The sequence below is a fragment of the Notamacropus eugenii genome, chromosome 3, assembly GCF_028372415.1.
Source record: "Notamacropus eugenii isolate mMacEug1 chromosome 3, mMacEug1.pri_v2, whole genome shotgun sequence".
Taxonomy (NCBI): Eukaryota; Metazoa; Chordata; class Mammalia; order Diprotodontia; family Macropodidae; genus Notamacropus; species Notamacropus eugenii.
The window spans coordinates 254,410,152-254,431,041 of record NC_092874.1 but is presented as its reverse complement, the minus strand read 5'-3'; the positions used below and the strand labels follow the sequence as shown (position 1 = coordinate 254,431,041).

Sequence of the window (20,890 nt, the reverse complement as noted above, 5' to 3'; positions counted from 1 at the left end):
TAATCAAGAAGGTTAGCATTCACATCCTTACTCTGACATTAACTGTCTGACCAGAGACAAGTTGTTCCCTATCTCTAAGTCTCACATTTCCCATCTGTCCTTGTTCTAACTACCTCACAGGGTTGCGTGATATTCAAATGAGAGGGTATATATAAAGAATTATGCCAACTTTTAAAAAGTCTTATCTCCCCTAGTGATTGGTTTCTCTTTCACAAGATAGAAATGGCATCTCCTTCCATAGTCTTGGTTTCTAGCATTGTTTCATTGGGAAAAGGGGAAAAAATGATCTGAAATTTCCTGAGAAGTGGAGGCATTCTTTTTCTAAAGCTTTACTCTCTTGCGGTCCTCTCCCATACTGTCCTTATCAGGGGGAACCTTTCTTTCTCATATGTCACTGACCATTCCTTGTTCTTTTTGTCCACTCCATTTATTTACCAGGATATGGAACTTAGAAAAACCAAAAGACTCAGCCATCTGGGATGGAGAGGCATTAGATTTGTGTTTGGACAATTACTCAGAGTTACAAATGAACGTGAAGATACCCGAGAACCAGCATTTCATTCTGATGGAAATTCTGCCTTCAGAGTCTACATACCAGTACTGCTGCCAACTCTTCTATTTCTCCATTGATCCCCAGCAGTCAGTTGTATTAAGAATCTTCCGGCTCTACAATCCAGAGTTGTGGGAGCAATACAAAAGGTGTAGGAGTAGGGGGAGAAATCAGAAGGGTGAGGGTATCACAGGGATGATCACAGTGAAGAGAATAATGGGGAAGCATTGGAGATATTTTAGGGAAGCACTGGACTGGGCAATCTCTCATGGCCCTTCCAACTCTGAGATTCTTTAAATCTGTGTAATAGGGGAGGATGTTGGGGAAGACAGAGATAACATACTTATGCAATATCTTCCTTGCCTTGAACCCCTCAGGCAGAAGTCAAAGATGACCTTTCACGAGACTGGTGCCACCCCCCTGGAATATCATCTCTTTCATGAAACCACCATGAATTTCGAGGATCTGGCAACCAATGGTCTGGACTCTAAATTAAGCAGATATGATGGCATCTTGGGCCACGGAACCTACTTTTCCTTGCGTTCTAAAACTGCTTCTTTGATGAACTCGGTTTATGACCCTAAATTTGGGCATATCATGGTGCTGGCTAAAGTGTTGGTTGGAGAAAGTACTATTGGGCAACCGGGTTTTCAGGCTCCACCCTTTAAGCCAGATGGCCAACAGTTCGATTCTTGTGTGAACAACATAGATATGCCAACTCTCTTTGTTGTATTCAAAGAAGAATGTAGCTTTCCCCACTTCATCATCTGGTACAAACATTTCGGGGACTCCATTGATTTAGCTTTCTGATCAAGAGAGGTGCTGGGGAGTTAGTCATGCCACCCCACCCCCATACACCCCCCCACTCCACCTCCCCACCACAAACTCAGCTACAATTTTGAAGTCATTCTCCGTTTGGAGTGTTTTTCTTCATTCTCTACCTCATCAGGTTCTTCCTCAATCATTTCTCCTTATTCTCCTTTCCTCTGCTGCTTCTGGTCTACTCTAGCATCCAAGTAGGATCCAATGAGTAGAATTTGATTTAGTTAATAAGTAGCTTGAGTCTGAACACTTTGTCTAGCTCACAGAATTTACTCCATAATTAAATATTTCACATTAAAATGTTTTTATTGTAGACTCTTTATGGCCTCAGTTCCTAAGAAGACTTGATATCTTGTCTTCTAGACACTGTTGACTCTTTTTTCCCAGTTTGACAACCTCCTTAGAGGGGGTGCTGATGTTTTTTCCCCCATAAAGGCTCAAAATTTGTTTTGTGCAAAGTTTTGCCAGAGACCTGACCTCCTGTCCTACTGATGCAGTGACTAACTTTCTCTTGAAAGAGAACAGAAGTTCTTCCCCCTCCCTGCTCCCAGTCTGCCACATCTAGGTATACTTTAATAAGACACCTAGTTTGTGCCTGAAATAATGCATAGGTAGCAAGACAGAGGTCCCTGTCCTCAAGAAGCTTAGAGCCTAGTTATCACCAAATAGTGATGAGGTGGATTCATTCACTCAATGAATTTGAGTTCTTCATTTGTTAACAAGGCTCTGTTCTCTTTTATGGGCTCTATCTCTTCCCTTCCTTCTGCAGTGAATAGTCTGTACTCTGTTCTCAGCCTCCTCTCCTCTTGCCTTAGGTAGAGGGGTAAGGGAAGGAGAAGACAATAAACATATAATATCTATTATGTGCCAGGTTTTGTGCTAAGCACTTTTTACAAATATTATCTCATTTGATCCTCACAACAACCCTCCAAAGCAGATTCTGTTTTTATTTCCTTCTTACGGTTGAGGAAACTGAGGCAAAAAAGTTGAAAGGGTATCCCTAGGGTCACAAGCTAGAAAGTTTGTGAGGCTGGATTTGAATCCAGTACTTCCTGACTCCAGGTCCACTGATCTATTCCCTGTACCACTTAGGTAGTGGAGGAAGTCACTGGCTTGGCCCTTAACTCAGAGTAGTTGGCATTGAAGTGACTGGACAGAAAGTTGGTTAATCTTTAAACCAATCTTCTAGGCAGGGTCTCTTTCTCATTGTGTCTGAGCTAGAAGAGATGCCCAGCCTGGATGAACCTCGTGAACCTTAAGATTTTCTACCACACTTAACCCCATTCATCCAGTGTGGAAGGGAAACAAACTGAGAAAAGTAAAGGGACCTTAGTGTTCTCCCTCTAACACTATGGGCTAGAACTGCTTTCACAGAGCTAGGACAGGAGTTTTCTTGACATGGTAGAGGAAGAATGATGTCTCCATGCAGCTGCACAAATGATCTTCCTAAGCACAAGGGCTGAATCACACCACCCCTTCCTCTGCTAAAAACACCAGTTGACTACGTATTTCCTCCAAAGTTTGAATACCTTTGCATTGCATTCAAGTTCCACAACAATCTGTTACTTCCTGTTGCCTCTAGAGGAAAATACGACCTCCTCAACTAGCAGTTTAAAGAGCTCTATCTACCTTTCCAACCTTATATCATCTTGCTTCACGCATTCTGTTTTGGCCAAACAAGCTTATTAATGGTTCCATCTCATGCCACCATGCATTCACACTAGTTTGTCCCCAATACCTAGAATATACTCCTATTGCTCTGAAACTTTTATCTTCAAAAATCAGATCAGATGCCACCTCCTCCTTGAAGCCTTCCCTGAATTCCCAGTTGTCAGAGTTCCTTCCTTCATCATATCATGCTGCATTTAACTGGGTAGATGTATTGTTCCCTAGCAGAATATAATATCTTTGAGAGCAAGGATTCATTATTCCAAGTGCCTAAAATGATATCACAGGAGGTGATAGCAGTTGAATTTGTTTCTGAAGAGCCATTACATTCTAGTGACCTGGAAGTTCCCACAGCATGGGAGAGAATTTGTGAAATGTCAGGGAGCTCTTTGTCTCTGGTGAATGCCCAAAGGCACTATTGAATCCCTGTTGAACAGGATGAACAGGTTTGCAAGCTTTGCACCACATTGTTGGGGGAACAATCTGTTTACAGCCTGACTACCCTATGACGGCCATAGGGGAAACTGCAGGAGTTGAAGCTATTTACACACATGCTCTCGAGAAGTAAGGTGACAACTGGGTTGGCAGTTCCAAGAGAATGCAACCCATTGTATTGAAGGTATACTTCCTTGCTGTGCTTCCTGTATATGACACACTGTCATCTATATATCTCATCAAAAACAATAGCTCAACAGTCTCTGCTGCTGTTTACTTTTTTCTAGTCAGTCCTAAGACATAGTTTTGTTTTGTTAAACAGTATGTGCTGAAACAGCATAATGGAGGAAATAGATATAAAACGTTTTCTCCCAAACCTGGAGAATCTCACAAACACACTCATCATAAGCAGGAAAAATGGAGACATTTAAAAACCATGTGGCCAACAAAGCTCACAAGGTCGGGGAGGACTCATAAGGGAGATGTGCTATTGGCCCCACTACTGTGGAGTGGTAGACATGAAGGGGATAAGTGTAGATATGTGGATACGTGTGGAGGAGCATACACTTGAGGTACATGAGTGTCCAAGACTCATACATGGAGAAGTGTCTTCTGTTGATATAATAATACTACTCTTTTTGCTAATATTTCCTACTGGTCTAGCATGGACTGAACCCTAGCCTGAGAAGAACACATGGCTGCCCTACTTGACTGGGGTCTGAACAAAAAAGTCCAATCTCATTATCAGCAACATTCTTCAAGAGACTGAACTTTTGAAATCAGGACTTGAACTCTGCAGCAACCATTAATTGGTTATTAATAATCATTTCAGCAAAGAAGTGAAAGAAGGCATTCTGAGCATAGGGAATTAAATGAATAAAAACACTAGATAGGAAGGAAAAGGAACATTTGGAGAATATGAAGGTAATGAGTTATTTGGAGTATAAAAAGTAGTGGAGGGGAATTACATTAGATAAAGTAGGCTAGCATCAGATTGTTGTGGAACTTGAATGCAATGTAAAGGTGTTCAAACTTTGGAGGAAATAGGTAGTCAACAAGTGTTTTGAGCAGGGGACTGACATCAGTTGATCATACAAAAGATAAACATGGATGCAATGAGAGAAAAACTGAAGGGGAAAAAGAGGTGGAAAGAGACTATTACAAAGGTCCAAATGGGTAATGATGAGGGCCTATATTATGGAGGTGACAGTAGAAATAGAGGGGACAGATGTGAGTGATGCTCTAAAGGTGGATTTTTCCTTTAGAACTGGCTGATATTCTGAGGATGCTGCTGGTGCCTCCGGCAGCTCAGCCTTTCTCAAAGTGTAAGAACAGCTATTTCCGTGAAGAAACAACCAATAATCTGGTAGAAGAGAGGGGGGCATACACTGGTATGACTCACCCCAATGCTACAAAGGAAAAGTTTTTGCAATAGTAGTGCATATCTGTGATACTTGTATCCCAGGTGAAATTTCAGTAGATACAGTAACAATATCCCACCAGGGAATGTCCTGCATTCTGCAATCCTGGACAGAAAAGTTGGTTGTCATTTTATTCTGCAATTAACTAACTGGCAGGAGAGCTCATGTAATACACAATTCGATCATCAGGTGGTGCTATGGTCAAACTACCAGACAAGTGTTTGCATCAAAGTGTGTCCAGAGCACATACGCCTCCCAAAGTCTGTAGTATCACTATTTCTCACCTGAAGGAGCTCAGCCTGCACACTCTTAAGCTATTCATTCTCTCACTCTAAAAATCCAGAGCTTGCACAGCTCATGGCACTATGTATGTCGGTTCTAATTCAATACCTATTGATCACCTTTTATTAATTGATGTTGTCCAGTCTTTTTGATTGTGTCTGACTCTTCATGACCCCATTTGGGATTTTCCTGGCAAAGATACTGGAGGAGTTTGCCATTTCCTTCTTGAACCACCTCTCAGTCCTTATTGATTACTTACTCTATAGTAAAAAAAAAAAAAAAGTATGCACTCCCGATATATGTACATTTATCAATGATATACATAAATATATTATGGATATTACAAAATACAAAAAACCAAATATTTGAAGTGAGATAAAGATGAAATAGAGAACATTTTAATATAATTTTATTTTATTCCCAGCAATAACATATAATATTTAATGTATCATATATGATGTGTGGATATATGTGTACGTGCTTAGATAGATACATGTATATTCATATGTGTGTGCATGCATTGTGTAAAATGGCTGCCTGGGTAAAGGAAATGGGGTTGAGTCCCAGGGCCAAGCTGCCTGGATTGACAGGAGTGGGGCAGAGGGACTGGAAGTTTATAGGATTATAGGTTTAGAATGAGAAAGAACTCCAGAAACCATCAAATTCAACTTCCCCATTTTTGCAGAAGAGGAAACTGAGGTCAAGGAAAATTAAGTGGCTTGCTTCAAGGTAGTGTTAGGGGCAGACTTTGACCCCTGGTCCTCTGACTCCAGAGTTGTTTTTTTCTTTCTTTCTACCTATACTATGATATTTTGGAACTGATCTGGGGGCCTTAAACCAGATTAGGAGGTAAGGTGAGTGGGGATGGGGATCAGATTGTGGAGAAAAGGGGATTTCAACAAGTACCTACACTTGTCTACACCTAGAAATGAGAAATTTCCAGTGTCTGGGAATCACAGTTTGGGCTATGAGATGTACTTAATTTGTAGGAGGTGCAGTGAACTTAAATCTGATGATGGCAGATGTGGTGGCAGCAGAAGCAAGGCTAGATGATGAAGGGCATGGAGAAGTCATGTTTCAAACATGCTCTATGATTGGCTGTCATAGCTAGTATGGAATGTGTCCAACAATCTGATGGTTTCTGTAAGATGAATCTCTACCAGTTGTTTCACATAGCTCCTGGTATGTATGTACCCCACTTTGGAGAACACTGATCTAAGGACATGAAAATGGGATAGAACTCTGAATTATTACAATTATGGCAATCTCCAAGCCCTGTCTGGGAAATTCCCTTGAGTCTCAACAAGATACTCTATTTCCTATTTAAAAGACAAGCCACAGGGTGGCCATAACCTACACTGCCTAAAGAACAGAAATGCCATAAAGAAACTGCATCAGTCCATCGTTTCCCCCAGATCTCCTGAGAGCCCGCAGGTCATGGGAAAGATTAGAGGAAGGGAATGTGTATTAAAACATTTTGTGGAGCAGTCTTGTATGCCATGAGGAAATGGGAACACGTTGAGCATTGAGATCAGTTTCCCAGCAGCTGCCAATCCAGTCATGCTCCCTCCATGTCCATGTCCACAAGCACATCTTTCTTAACCAGCCGGCAAAGCCACTGGGCCACTGCCCTGGGGAATTCAGGGAATTCAGATCTGTTGCTTTTGCTCCCCAGGGTCTCTCTCAGCTTGTCAGCCACTGTTGCTGCCTCTCAAGGTTATAAGCAGCAAGCGTTGGGTCAATAAATTTCTACATCTCGGTCCTTTTTTGCCCCTGGTCATATGGGGAGAAAACAATGGAATGGCATACTGGGGTCTTTCAAGGGCAAAATCAGAGTTAACAGGGATTTATATATGTGAACAGTTATTTTCCATAGGGCTTCACTGATTTCTTTCACCCCTGAAGGGCCTTTATGTGGAGGCCATCACAAAACATGCTGCATTCCTAAGTATACTTAGTAATAACTCAATAAATGCAAAGATTACAAAGAACCTTACAAGCACTAACTCACTTCATTCTCACAATAGCCCTGTAACGGTGTGCTGCTGATATCATACTTATGTTATAAATGGGGAAACAGAGTCAGTGAGATTAAGTTACTTGCTCATTGCCAGAAGGTCACGTGGTGTCATGATTTGAATCAGATTATCCTGATTCTGGTTAGTAGTAGTAGTAGAAGTAGTAGTAGTGGTTCACTACAGCATTCTGTAATAAGGTTATCAAATTGTTGTTACGCCGTGGGTATGTGAAACATTTGCTGAATGAATGAAATCCAAAATCTCTCTCTGGTATAGCATTCTATAAATTTTTTTTCATTTTTCATAAATTCATTCATTTTTGTAAAGTGCTATACATGTAACAGTGCCAGAACTTGGAATAATGATGTGTATCCTCTAAGGTTTTGTTTCTCTATACTAGTTTGCTTGATGATCTCACCAGGTCCAATGGATCCAATTATTATTTCTTATATAGATGATTTCCAGATCAATTTGTCTAGCCCAAAATGGGGCCCTTTCACCGAATCCAAACTTCACAGAACAAATCCCCTTAACAGCCCTAACTAACCTCCTACCTCAAGCTTCTTCCCCACTCTCAGATGACTGTCAATCCATACTTCACTTGGACACCAAACTGGTCTTTCTAAAGAACATTTCTGACCATGTTACAGCAACCTTCTGCTCCATTCAGTAAGCTCCAGTGACTTCCTATCACCTCTAGAATTAAAAAGAAAAAAATCCTCTGGTATTTATAGCCCATCACAACCTCTCCCCTCCTGTCTTTCCAATATTCTGATACATAACTATCCCCAACATACATTGCAATGCATTGACACTGGACTCTTTTCTGTTCTTCACACAAGGCACTCCTTTCTCTCAGGCATTGTCACTGGCTGTCCTCCATGTTTGGAATTCTCCCCCTTCTTATTGTCATCTCTTAGCCTCCCTGACTTCTTTCAAACTCCAACTAAAATCCCACATTCCTAAAATCTCAGGCCCCATAATGCTATAACATTCCTTCTCACAATTATCTCCAGTCTATCCTTTGTATATTTTATTTAAATACAATTGTTTACATTAGACTGTAAACTCCTTGAGGGCAGGGGCAATTTTTGTCTTTCTTTGTATCCCTAACCTGGTACTTAACTAAGTACTTAGTAAACACTTGCTGACCTGACAGGATGATAGTACTCGGTTCATGGATCCCATGCTACTTCCTATTTGCTGCACCCTCATTAGAGCTTTTGCATGGAGTAATAACCATCATTGTTAACAGAATTTAAAGTTTTATGATTTTTAATGTACATACAGAAATAAAGTAGAAATGCACAAAAAATACAAAACATATTATTTTGCATTAGTTGGGTTCTGAACCTCTTTTTCAATTGGCTATTTTGGGGCAACTAGACCTGTGATTTCACTGGCAAAGGGAATGCTTGGTGAGAAAACTCTCTACCAATGCAGGTTGTCCTTGGTGGAACATTCTGTAAGAGCATCTGTTCTGTAAGCTACAGTCTTAGCTGACTGGGACAAGAGGCTAAGTGACGACCATATCACATTGAGTGAGATGAGGATATTGTGAAGACTTTTCATAATAAAAATATGGGGAAATAAAATTTCTCTTCCATAAGGCCTCTCTCCCTGGATACCTGAGTTTCAGGTATCCAGGGCTTGTGGACAGTCAGTTGGCACTCACCCCTTACCAGCTACCAGCTTTCCTTGTCAAAGTGCTGTGGGCTGTAGCCGAAACTTGGAAGTTACTCAAATCTCCCCTTTGTTTGTTGTACTGTTGTCACATCAATGCTACCAGCTCCCACTTCTCCCCCTCCCATCTTTTCTAAAGCCACATCAGCAGTTAAGTTAGATATTAGATGAGGTAATTGTGTTGGGATAGGTGAAGATTTCCCGGGGTTTGCCTAGTTTTCGGGCTTAGATTGTAAGCCCGCCTCCCAGCCAATGGAGAGGTGGGAGAGTGGGGAGCTGGGATTCTCTGCGTTAAGGTATAAAATTGTGCTTCAGCTTCTGTAAGTTGCCTCCCTCCACCAGGTTCCCTGACCTGGTGGAAGGACGTCCCTTTCTCGAGAATTGTAATAAATCCTTTTCTTTCTGTTCTTATTGAGAAGCCTCTTCATTTATTTAAGTTTTATCCCACACAACATGGTATATGCCAAAGACAGGATTTGAACTTATGGCTTCCTTACTTCAAGGCTGGCTCTCAGTTCATGCCACGCTGTTGCTCTTTGTATACCATTAAATAATGAAAACAGTAAAAAGTACAGGGACCATAAGAAAAGCTACAACCCTAAACAGAGATATAATAATGCTATATTGAATAATAAAAGGGGAAGAAAGAGAGTGAATTAATAATTATGTGAAGGAGGATGACAATGATGAGACATATTGATAAGTTTCAAAATGCAAACACAGCAATCTTCAGAGGAAAAGGCATTTAACAATAACAATATTAAGAGTTAGCATTTATATAGCACATTAGGGTTTGCCAAGCACTTTATACATATTGCTTCATTTGACCCTTACAACTCCTCTGTGGAGTAGATCCAGTCTCATCCCCATTTTACAGACTAGTAAACTAAGACCTAGAGAGGTTACATGACCTGTCCAGGTTTACATAGGTAATGAGTATCTGAGGAAGGATTCAAATTCAAATCTTCCTGACTTTACGTCCCATACTGTCTCCTACACTTTCTGCTTACCTCTATATCTCTGAAAACATGCATTAACAAATTAGAAAAAGGCATTAATGAACTACATGATTAACCCTCCGCCCCCGAAATCACCAAATAAACCCCAAAAAAGCATAGGAGGAAACCTCTTATTGCCGATAAAATATAAAACCTTGAGGAAATCTCAAAAATTGGATGAAAAGTAGATAAAATGTAAACCAAAAAGTCTTCAGAAATCATAAATAGAAAACAGAAAGTTCTTTGAAGAGTAACAAAATTTATCAACCATTAGCTAAACTGCTCAAAAAGAATAAACAGGACAATTTACCATTTTTTAAAAAAAGCAAAATCACAATAGGTAATAAAATAATATTAAAATTTATTGTACAAAACAATATGCTAGCAAAACCAAGAACTGAAAGGAAATGATTATCTCCAAAATGTAAAATACCTGAAATAGAACAGGAAATACAGATCTTAAACTAAATTAAGAAAATGAAAATAAACAAGACCATAAAACAGTAGCTACATTCCCAGTCCCCAAGTAAGGCTAGACAGATTTACAAGAGAATCTGATCAAACATTCAAAAAGTAATGTATAACTATGCTATGCAAATTATTCCCAAAAATTGAGAAAAAATTTTTTTAAGGCAAATAGAATCCTAAAACTTAAACTAAAAGGTATTAAAGCAAAAAAAGGACCATAGCCCAATATCATTAATAATATTGAGGCAAAAATTTTCAACAAAATCCTAACAAGAGTATAACAAAATATACAAAAATTATTTACTATCACCAAAATGGATTTACACCAAGGATAACAAGGGGGATTTGGCATTTGAAAAAATAAATTCACATGATTATATTAAATACATATAAAAAAACCCAAGTTCCATGGTATCAATAGATGTAGAAAATGCCTTTGATAAAACAGCTTGGTGGTACAGTGAAAATGTCCTGGGCCTAGAGTTAGGAAGACCTGAGTTCAAATCCAGCCTCAAACAGTTCCTAGCTATGTGACCCTGGCAAGTCACGTACCTTCAGTTTGTCTCAGTTTCCTCATCTGTAAAATGGAAATAATAACAACTAACTCTCAGGGTTGTTGCGAGGATCAAATGAGATAATAATTGTTGAGCACTATGCACCGTATCTGGTACATAATAAGCAGTATATAAATGTTATTATTATGAAACACAGTGCTAATTTATGCTCCAAAACCAACAAAGTATAGGCAGAGAAGGGTCATTCTTAACATAACAAAAAGTCCATTCAGATCAGTGCTGGATAATGGATAAAGAGTTGGTCTGTGAGTCAGAAAGCCCTGCATTCAATTCCCATCTCTCAAACATACAGTGATTCTGAACAAGTCACCTTCCTTTGTGGCATCTTAGGCAATTCTCTGAGCCTATAAGCTTTAGGGAGAAGTACTCACCTGCATTACAACAGGGAGATTCCTCACTCTGGAGTTCCTTGTACAAAGGAAGTCACAGACTCAGTCCTCAACTTCTACCCTTGAAAGCTACATATGTAAACCCCAAAGCTAGCCTATTTGGAGAAAACAGTGGACACCAGCCCAATAAGGGCAAAGGGAAGCTATGCCTTCCCCTTACTATATCTTGACATGGTTTTAGAAATATTGGCATTAGTAGTAAGACAAGAAAAAGAAACTAAAGGCATAAACACTGATAAAGAAGAGAGAAAATTATTCCTATTTACAAACGTGATAGTTTGCTTAGAAAAGCCCAGAGAGGCAGCTGAGAAACCAAGACATTTAATAGCTTCAGTAAAGTAGACTAAATATACAAACTTCATCAAAATATTTCTATATAGTTATACTAAAATATAGGAGGAAATAATAGAAGGTGAAGTCCTACTCAAAATAATTACAATGGGTACGCTTTTGAATTGTGGTACTGGTGAAGACTGTTGAGAGTCCCTTGGACAACAAAGGGATCAAATCAATCAATATTTCAAGAAATTAATTCAGACTGCTCATTGGAAAGACAAATACTGCAGCTGAAATTTAAATACTTTGGCCACATAATGAGAAAACAGGACTCAATGAAAAAGATCCTGAGGTTGGAAAAGACTGAAGACAAAAGAAGGAGATGGCAGAGGATGAGGTGGATAGGTAAGTACTGTGGAAGCACTGAACATGAACTTGGACAGATTTTGGGAGATAGTCAAGTGATATAAATGTCTGACATGCTCCGATCTGTGGGTCATAAAGAGCCAGATATGACTAAAAGATGACAGTCATCAAGATTATTGATATAGTTTATAAATGAGAAAAATAGATCAGTGGAACAGATGAAATAAGCAAGAATCAGAAACAAGAGAACTCAACAACCCCAGTGCTGACTAAAGTCAAGAAGACAATTTATTTGAACAAGTATCTATTTGATAAGAAGTTCTGAGAAAACTAGAAAGCAGTTTGGAAAACAAATAGTTTTAGACAAATGTTCTATTTCATATAATTACCATACATGCCAAATAATTGATCACCAACTTAAAGATAAAAGGTCACATTTTTCTTTAAGTGGAAGAAAATGGAGATATCTTTCAAAACTATGAACAGGAGGAAAATCCTTAGTCAAGCAAGGAAAAAAAAAAGACCAGGAAGATGAAATTATTTTGATTAGATGAAAATTTTAAAAGTCTTTGCAGGGAAAAAAAATCAAAATAGCTAGGATAAGAGGAAAAAAAACCCTTCTAGGAAATTATCTTCCCATGAAATAATGTCTGGTAAGATAAATGGAATTCAATCAAATAAAGACCAAAAGTCATCCCACAATGGAAAAATGATTCAAGGCTATGAACAAGTAGTTCTCAAAAGACAGATTGCAAACGTATTAACAACTGTGAAAAACTGCAAAAAATTGCTAGTAACAAAAGAAATGCAAATCAAACCATACTCAAGCTTTCATCTCACTCTCAGCAGACTGGTAATGAAAAAAGAGGGTAGCTCCAATTGGCCTAAACATCCAAACAGGATTAAAATAAAAAGAGAGAATAATATACCAAGAACATGAGCAAAAGCTCTTTTTAAATGTAACTGGAAAAAAGCAAAAGATGCTAGAATACGGTTGTAAAGATTATGTCACATGTATATTCTGCTACGTTAGCAATTTCTTCTTCAGGCCTCTTTTCTTATCCATTTACTAATTCTGAACTAATGCATAATATTTTAAATTTGTAAGTAATTAACAGTGGTTTATAAACTAATAGTTTTCCATTTTTATGTTATGTCTACATATGCATATATATATGTATCCACATATATTTCTACATTCACACAAAATGCCTGGAGTCCTCAATCACAATTTAAAAAAATAATAACAAAAACTATTGGCACTTATTAACACCTGCAGGCAGCAAAAGCAAGGAAACATGGTAAAGTAATTAGCTAGATTTATAAAAGTTCATTTAACAATTACCTAAATCTTTCAATAAGTTACAGAGGTACTATACATATCTCAACTGCACAGAATAGTCAAAGAGAGCTACTCTCTTCTGAAATCTTTAAAAACATTTCCAAACATAAATATCTGTTCTTATGGATCTCTCCAATAGATAATTAGTCATATTATACTGACTATTTATTAATATGTTGTAAAAAAAAAACACTGGACAACTTTAATCATTCATTAAAAACCTTTAATGAAGTTAAATTCAAAAACCAATTAAATATAAATATCTCATATAAATATTAAATATCTTCATTAAAACAATTAAAATGGAAATATCTTTATTAAATGCAATAGCATAGGAAGTTTTTTCACTTTTAAGGAGCTGGACCATAAATACAACTAAAACTTTTGTTGATTTCTTTGCCAATTCCTTTTAGCCATCTTATTTCTTGTCCATGTTAAGAGTTCAACAAAAGGGATAAAAAGCATAGCTTCTTAGCCATACATAGCTTATTATATATTTTCTTCTCACTCTTATTCAGGTTTATTGATTCTATGACCTTTCCCTAATCCTTCAGACTTTGGCTACTTTGTTTAGGTTTTGGGGGCTCACATCTGAGTTGATGCTGTCGCTCTCTGAGTCTTTATCTTTCTCTGACTTTTTTTGTGCTAATATTTCAGCCAACAATAGATCTTTTTCTAACCGTATATTTGGAAATTTATGCTGTAATAGGAAAACTACTGCAACAGCTACTGCAAATAAAAAGAGTCTAAACGATAAACAAAATATGCATAGGGGATCACACACAATTGGCCGAGGCACTTCCCACGGTGGGTACCAGAAAGGATAATCTGTAAATAAAGAAGTAATTGGACGCTTATTTTCACTCAGACAAGACAAATAATTCAAGAATTAAAGAAAGAGAAAAATACATACGTGCAATTCTCTCACGCATACTGTTACCTAGAAAGATGGAGAAAAAGTATGTATGTAACTATATTAGATAAAAAAGGATATTTTTAGAATCACAAAATCTAAGTTGGAAGAGACCTCAGACGTCATCTAGCCTAACCCATATCTGAAGAGGCATCTCCTCTACAATATCTCCCCAAAGTAGTAATCCAGCCTTTTCTTGAAAATAATCAAGACAATTTTTTTCTAACTGGCAGGCTGAAGAGTTATTGCAAGAGTTCTGTAAATTCCTCTGTGAATTATAAATGAATAAATATACCTCCTGCATATTAAATAATTAATATCTTCCACATGTTACTTTTTCAAATATATAGAGATGTTGCTATGATTAATAAAATAAAAATTGATTTAAAAGTAAACAAAAACCTTTATGTTCATTTTCTATTCCTCTGGGACATACTTTTCATCCTCTACACCAAAGCCTATCCTGTTCTTCATATTCTGCTCAAAATTTAACTTCCCCATGAAGCCTTACCTTACACTGTATTCAGTGCTATTTCTCACATCAGATCTCATAGAACACTTATTGCCTATAACAATCATGTGATACTTACATGCATATTTATTGTTGTTGCATATTTATATATTGTATTGTTAATTTAACACTTTCTTTGCGTATATGCATGTGTGTTTTGTCTATCCAAGTAGATTTTTAAGAACTATTCCCCCTCCCCCCACCCAGGTCAAAAGCCTTGTTTTATATTTCCTTATATCTATCAAAACACCTAGCGCAATACAAGGCATGAAAGAAAAACTGAGCAAATATCTGATAAATGAAGAGAAAAGATGCAGCTTACTGTAGCAGTTAGCAATTAGAGTTTCTAGGAAGTGTTACAGAGAACCAAATACTTGACTTTTCACAAATAAGGAACGTAGGGAAAATGTTCTAATAAACTAAAGAGATTGTAATATACATGTTTTCCCCAGAACCAATTAGCAACTACATACATATAAAATTTGCATTAGCATAAGCTAAAAAGGTCAGAACAATATCTCTATAATCTGACTTATTAAAGATAAGAATGTATTCTTTGGAAGAATGTAGGACATGTTAAAAGGAAAGCAAAGAAAAACAATTTAAGAATAGAAGGGGAAATCCAAATGGTTTCATTTCAAAATCATAGATTAGAGCTAGAAGTCATCAGCCCTGAGAGGACATTTAGGTCACATACCTCAATTTAGAGATGAGGAAATAGCCTCAGGATTTTAATTCATTTTCAATTTAATTCAACAAGTATTTATTTATTGTTACTATGTGTCAGCAACTATGTTAACTGATGGGATAAAATATAAAATAAAAAATGTTGGGATAAATAGTAAAAATGAAGCAGGTTTTTTTCAAGATTATCTAGATATTAAGTAGCAGAACAAGGTAATGAATCATTTTGAACGCCTCCTTCCCCATAAATCCAGGACCCTTTCTACTGTCCTATACTACTTTTATGCCAACACTGCCAACGAGATTAATTTATTTTAAAATCTTTCCAAAAACTCCTAAATCTTTAGTATTAAAATGCAGTTTCAGAGTCATTTAGTTCCATTTACCACTCAAATGAGAAATTCCTTCTAAAATACCATTAAAAAGTGGCAATTTGGTATCTATTTCAACACATCTAGTGACAAAGACATCACTAGGGCAAACAGAAAGATGATGTGATGGCATGACTAGCTAGAAAGCAAAATGGTGAAGTCAAAAAGTTACCTCCATTTTGTTTCTTTGAACCCTGCCTCCATTTAAGGATACACATTTCACTATTTGGCAAAAGGTATGTTTTGTGCCCCTCTAATCCCAGCCCAATGTTCCTTAGCCTATATATTGACCTTGTCTGAAAATGCCTTCTATTTCTTATTTCTTGATGTCTCATGAAGTCATTAACTGCCACTTGACTAATTCTAATTTTTAAGGAATTAATATCTTCAGTATTTTTGTGCCTCTTTTATCAAGTTATTTCTCTTTTCATAATTTTCTTAACATTATTCTCCTTTGTTTTCCCAATTTCCCCCCTACCACTATTATCTGATTAAAAAAAATTTTTTTTTGCTTTTTTCTTAATCTCTTTTTAAGCATTTTTAGGAATTCTTGTTGGACTTGTGTATAACCTGTACTTTGATTTAAGACTTAGTTTGTAGATGTTTTCAAGGTGTTGTCTTTTACTGAATTTGTATCTTGAGCTTCAATATCACCCGAGTAACTTTTAAGGTTTTATATATATATATATATATATATGGTTATTCGCTCTTTTTCCCAGCCTATTTTTTCCTAGAGTTGGACTCTGCTCACATCTGGGTGTTTGCAGAGAATGGGGCGGGGGGGGAAGGTATTTTCCCAGGTGTAGTGCTTTTATAGCCTGAGTTAATTTGGGGAGCTTATAAGTTTTTGGTCCTTCCAAGGTGATATGATTTGTGGAGAAGTGTGGCCACTGCTCTCCTTGTCTGCATTCTGATCTTTACCCGGGTAGGGCCTCTCCTCCCTTGTGACCATAACTTCTCTCTGCTCTGGAACTACTACTGTACTCAGGTAAATGTACCTGACAAAACTCAGTATAATCATACAAGGAGGAAAATGGACTTTTAAAGGAATGATGATATCTAAGCATTCTTGATTAAAAAGCCAGGAATGAGGGAACTAGAAAGTTTAGTCTGGAAAAGAGAAGACCTTGCTACCAACATTATGGCAATCTTTAAATATTTAGAGATGTATATGTCTGTGTATATCTATATTCATATCTATATATATCTCAAAATATTTGAAGATTGCAATTGTATATGTTATACATGTCACATTACATATATGTGTGTATATACACACATACACATATATATGGGTATATACATATATATAAACAACAGGAAAGAAAATTAGATTTATTGTGCTTGGCTTAGGAGGATAAAAACTAGGACTAATATGTGGAACTTACAGGGAGGCACATTTTAGTTCAGTATTAGGAAGCACATCTAAAGTACTATCAGAAAATGAAGGGGTCATTTAGTGAGCTAACTTATTTTCAAACAAAATTGCTGGTTGATCACTTGTTAGAAGGGAATTCATATATATATGTATATATATATGTGTGTGTATATATATATATATATATATATACACATATATATATATATATATATATATATATATATATATATATATATATAGTTATAGTTATAGGTTGAAGCAAATTACTTCTAAGGTAGCTCCCAACTCGAAAATGATATAATTCTACTTTTATAGGTGGAACAATAATAACATGACAGTAAGAAACTACTATGAAAGCATATCATTATCATCTAATACATTTATGGATATTATTCTTTTCTTTCCACATTCAATCTATTGCCTTAATCTTACTGCATAGCATATCGTGGCATTTATCTTCCTTATTACATTGGCTACAAAATCTTCCTGCTTTATAAGGCCTTCTCCTACGATTCCCACTATAAAAGCAGAAAACAACTTTGTTAGAATATCAATTTTCATATGAAATTAAATAACACATATCTATCAATTTTTAATAAAAAATGCTAGTATGAATTAAGAAAATGACCTCAAGGAAATACTTAACCAAGAAAATAGGTCCTTCTGTAATCATTCCTCTTCATGTACCAGTGACAAAGCAGCATAATTTAAAATGAAAATGGACTTTAAAACTTTCTCTGATTTTACCTCATATAGAAATTTTGTCTCCCACAACTGCTAATCCACCTCCTTCAATTTATATCACAGATTATATTTCAACCCTTTGGTTTTCTGAGTCTTAGTTTCACCACCTATGAAATTATAAGAAAATATTGTGTTTTTTTTTACTTTAAAGTAATCTATCTATATGTATATACACATATATGCTATTTCCTATAGCAAAATTTAAAAAGAAAAATTAAGCCAAGAGGGTTTTTTAAAGTGTTAATATGTTTATTTGAGGAGAAGATGACAATAATCAGATTTGCTTACTGGTCAGTGTAACAGAAGGTATATAGATATATTAACTACATCCAATAAATATAGAATCAGATGGATGATTTAAGGAAAGGCACAAACTTCTACTGTTCAATGAGAAAAGTACATTAGCATAACAGAATCGAGCAAACAGAAAAAGCAGTGTATCAACTTCTAAGTAGAAATGTACAGGGTAACAGAATAAGTGAAATGACATTATTTTTAAAAGGCAATAGAAGGAATTATAGGGAAGGGCAGATGAGATCCATTGAAAGGCAGGCAGATAGGGGTTCCTCTCTGGTACTAAAAAATACACTTGGGGTCCAACAAAAAGTTAATGGGTAACTCTCAATGTTAGGACCAAAGGAGTCATCCAGTCATCCTAGAATAAAGTTCCAAATACATACATAGATTCCAAATTTTAGCTCCAGAAGAGATCTTAAACCACCAAAGCTGTCAAGGGGAAGAAAATTCTGCTAAAACTTGTAACCCAAGCAGATAAATCTACAGCATATGTTTCCAAAAAAGGAAGATGGTGACCATGTAATTGAAAGAAATTAAAACATTTCTATAGCAAGATAAAAAAGACTGAACCAATATTTGATGAAACAAAGGACCCCTGTAGATTCCCATCACAGCATGAAACCCCAGGAAGATGTTCCCAAATGTTGAAAGAAAGAAATCAAAATCTCAATAGAAGCTAAAAGGGAACAAAAGGCAGAACTCATGGCCTGCATGGAAGACCATGCCATCAGAGAAATGATGACATGACTTGCACTTGACTTTGTTTTCAGTGAGGGAGGGCTGTGCAAGCTCACCAGCCTCACTTCTCCTATACAGTCATCTGAATCCAAGGACCAGATATTCATCAGGTGACTGGAGATGACCCAGGATGCACTGGGAGACCTTGGCCCCTAACTAGCATAAGAGAAAAACTTCAATCCATGGTGGCACATCTCTCCAAAATATGAACAACGTATTGTGAATACACACTGAAGTGAAAAGCAATCTGGAAGAAAATCAGCAAGAAGCAGAAACATTAAAAGAACACATCATCTCTTTACTAGCAAAATAGACTGATTTTGAATACAGGATGTACAGAAACAGCTAAAAGATGAAAGGCCTTGAACAACAACATAGCAAGACAGGAATCTGTATATCATAATGCAATAAATAATTCAAGAAAAAACCCAGAATTGCTGAATACAGAAATAAAGCAAAAAACACAAAAAGATCTACAGATCCTTTCTAGAATTTAACAAGTAAAATGACAACAAATTTCACAAACAACTAGGAAAAGACCTTCAAAAATAAAGGAAGTTTGAATAAAATAAGATTACCCTGCACCCACCAAAAATCAGAAAGGAAAATTCCAAAAAGCAAAGGAGCTCAAGATACTACTGAAAATGACGTACTCTGAACACCCAGGTTTAATCATCAATAATAAAAGAAAAAAAGATGAATGTGCAGAAAAAGAGAGGCATTTTGGAGCATTCCTCAAAAAAAAAATATGAACAGATCAATTGACTTGTGAACACATCAAAGAAAAGCTATAATATCAGAGGAATCATTAAGACATCTCATTTCATTGGTGCATAAGGGGATAAGGATAAAAGAAATAGAAGTGATAGTAGAGGAACAGGTCTGAGAAATAAATCTCACAAACCCATCCCCTTACCACAAGTGAATCAAAGTATTTTGTAGGACTAAATTACAGATTGGAAAGGGTACATAAAAAAGGAGAGAGGAGATAGAAGATAGAGGGGAATGTGTGATGTGCCCTAATTAAATTAATGGCAAAAAACAAGGGAAAATAGCTCCTTTACTCTCTCAGCAAGAAGAGGAGCTACAAGTAAATGAGTGAAGTCACACATGGAGGGAATGAAACAAAAGGACAAAAGAGAATGATCTTAGCAGTGGTGGGAGGGAGTCTCACTGAAGGATACTTCCACGTGGGGAGAGATATATTCTTGAATGGGAGATGAGGATCTTATAATGGGCATGATCTTCAGGAATTTGTTGCCCAGGGAGTCCACTTCCTCTGAGCGAGTGTTGTGCTTCTATGGACAATATCCTGCATCAAAAGGGGAAGCAGTTTAGTTTTGGACACTGTAGGTTTAGGATGTCTAGGGACATCTAGTGTGATGTCTAACAGTCAGTTGGAGATGCAAGACTAGAAATTGGGAGATAATGTAGGGCTAGCAAGTAGACCAGAGAGATAGAGATAATAAGTAAAACCATGGGAGCTACTGAGATTGTCAAATGAAATAGTATAGAGGAAGGAGAGTAGATGGTTCAGGACAGAGCCTTGGGAGATACTCATTATTAGTGGGATAAACTTGGATGAAGATTCAGCAAAAAAGAAAAGAAAGACCAGAAAAGTAGGAGAATAAAACCAAGAGTGTCATGAAAACTTAGAGAAGAGAGAATCAAGAAGGTGACTGATAGTGGCAAAGGCTGTAGAAAGAGCAAGAACAACGAGGATTGATAAATGGTTATTAGTCTTGATTAAGTGCCCATTGGTAACTATGAAGAAAGCAGTTTTTGTTGAATGAGGGAGTCAGAAGCCAGACTATAGACTATTAAGTGAGTAAGAAGAAAAAAAGTGGAGGCACCTCTTGTAAGTGGCCTTTTCAAATTTAGCCACAAGTAGGAGGAGGGATATGAGACGATAACTAGAAGGGACAGATAGTGACTTTTTTTTTTTTTGGATGTAGAAG

General features: G+C 36.9%; 1 protein-coding gene across 1 annotated transcript in view; it reads right to left on the bottom strand.

Annotated features, from left to right (window-relative positions):
• Nucleotides 1-13,711: 13,711 nt before the first annotated feature.
• The window catches only part of GLIPR1L2 (GLIPR1 like 2), a 29,853-nt gene continuing 22,674 nt past the window's right edge, over nt 13,712-20,890 (bottom strand). The window contains exons 4-6 of the mRNA XM_072655406.1: nt 17,586-17,671; nt 14,207-14,233; nt 13,712-14,121 (exon numbers count right to left, since the gene is read on the bottom strand). Coding sequence (XP_072511507.1) covers nt 13,844-14,121; nt 14,207-14,233; nt 17,586-17,671 — 391 coding nt within the window. The 3' untranslated portion in view covers nt 13,712-13,843. The remainder of the gene's footprint in view (nt 14,122-14,206; nt 14,234-17,585; nt 17,672-20,890) is intronic.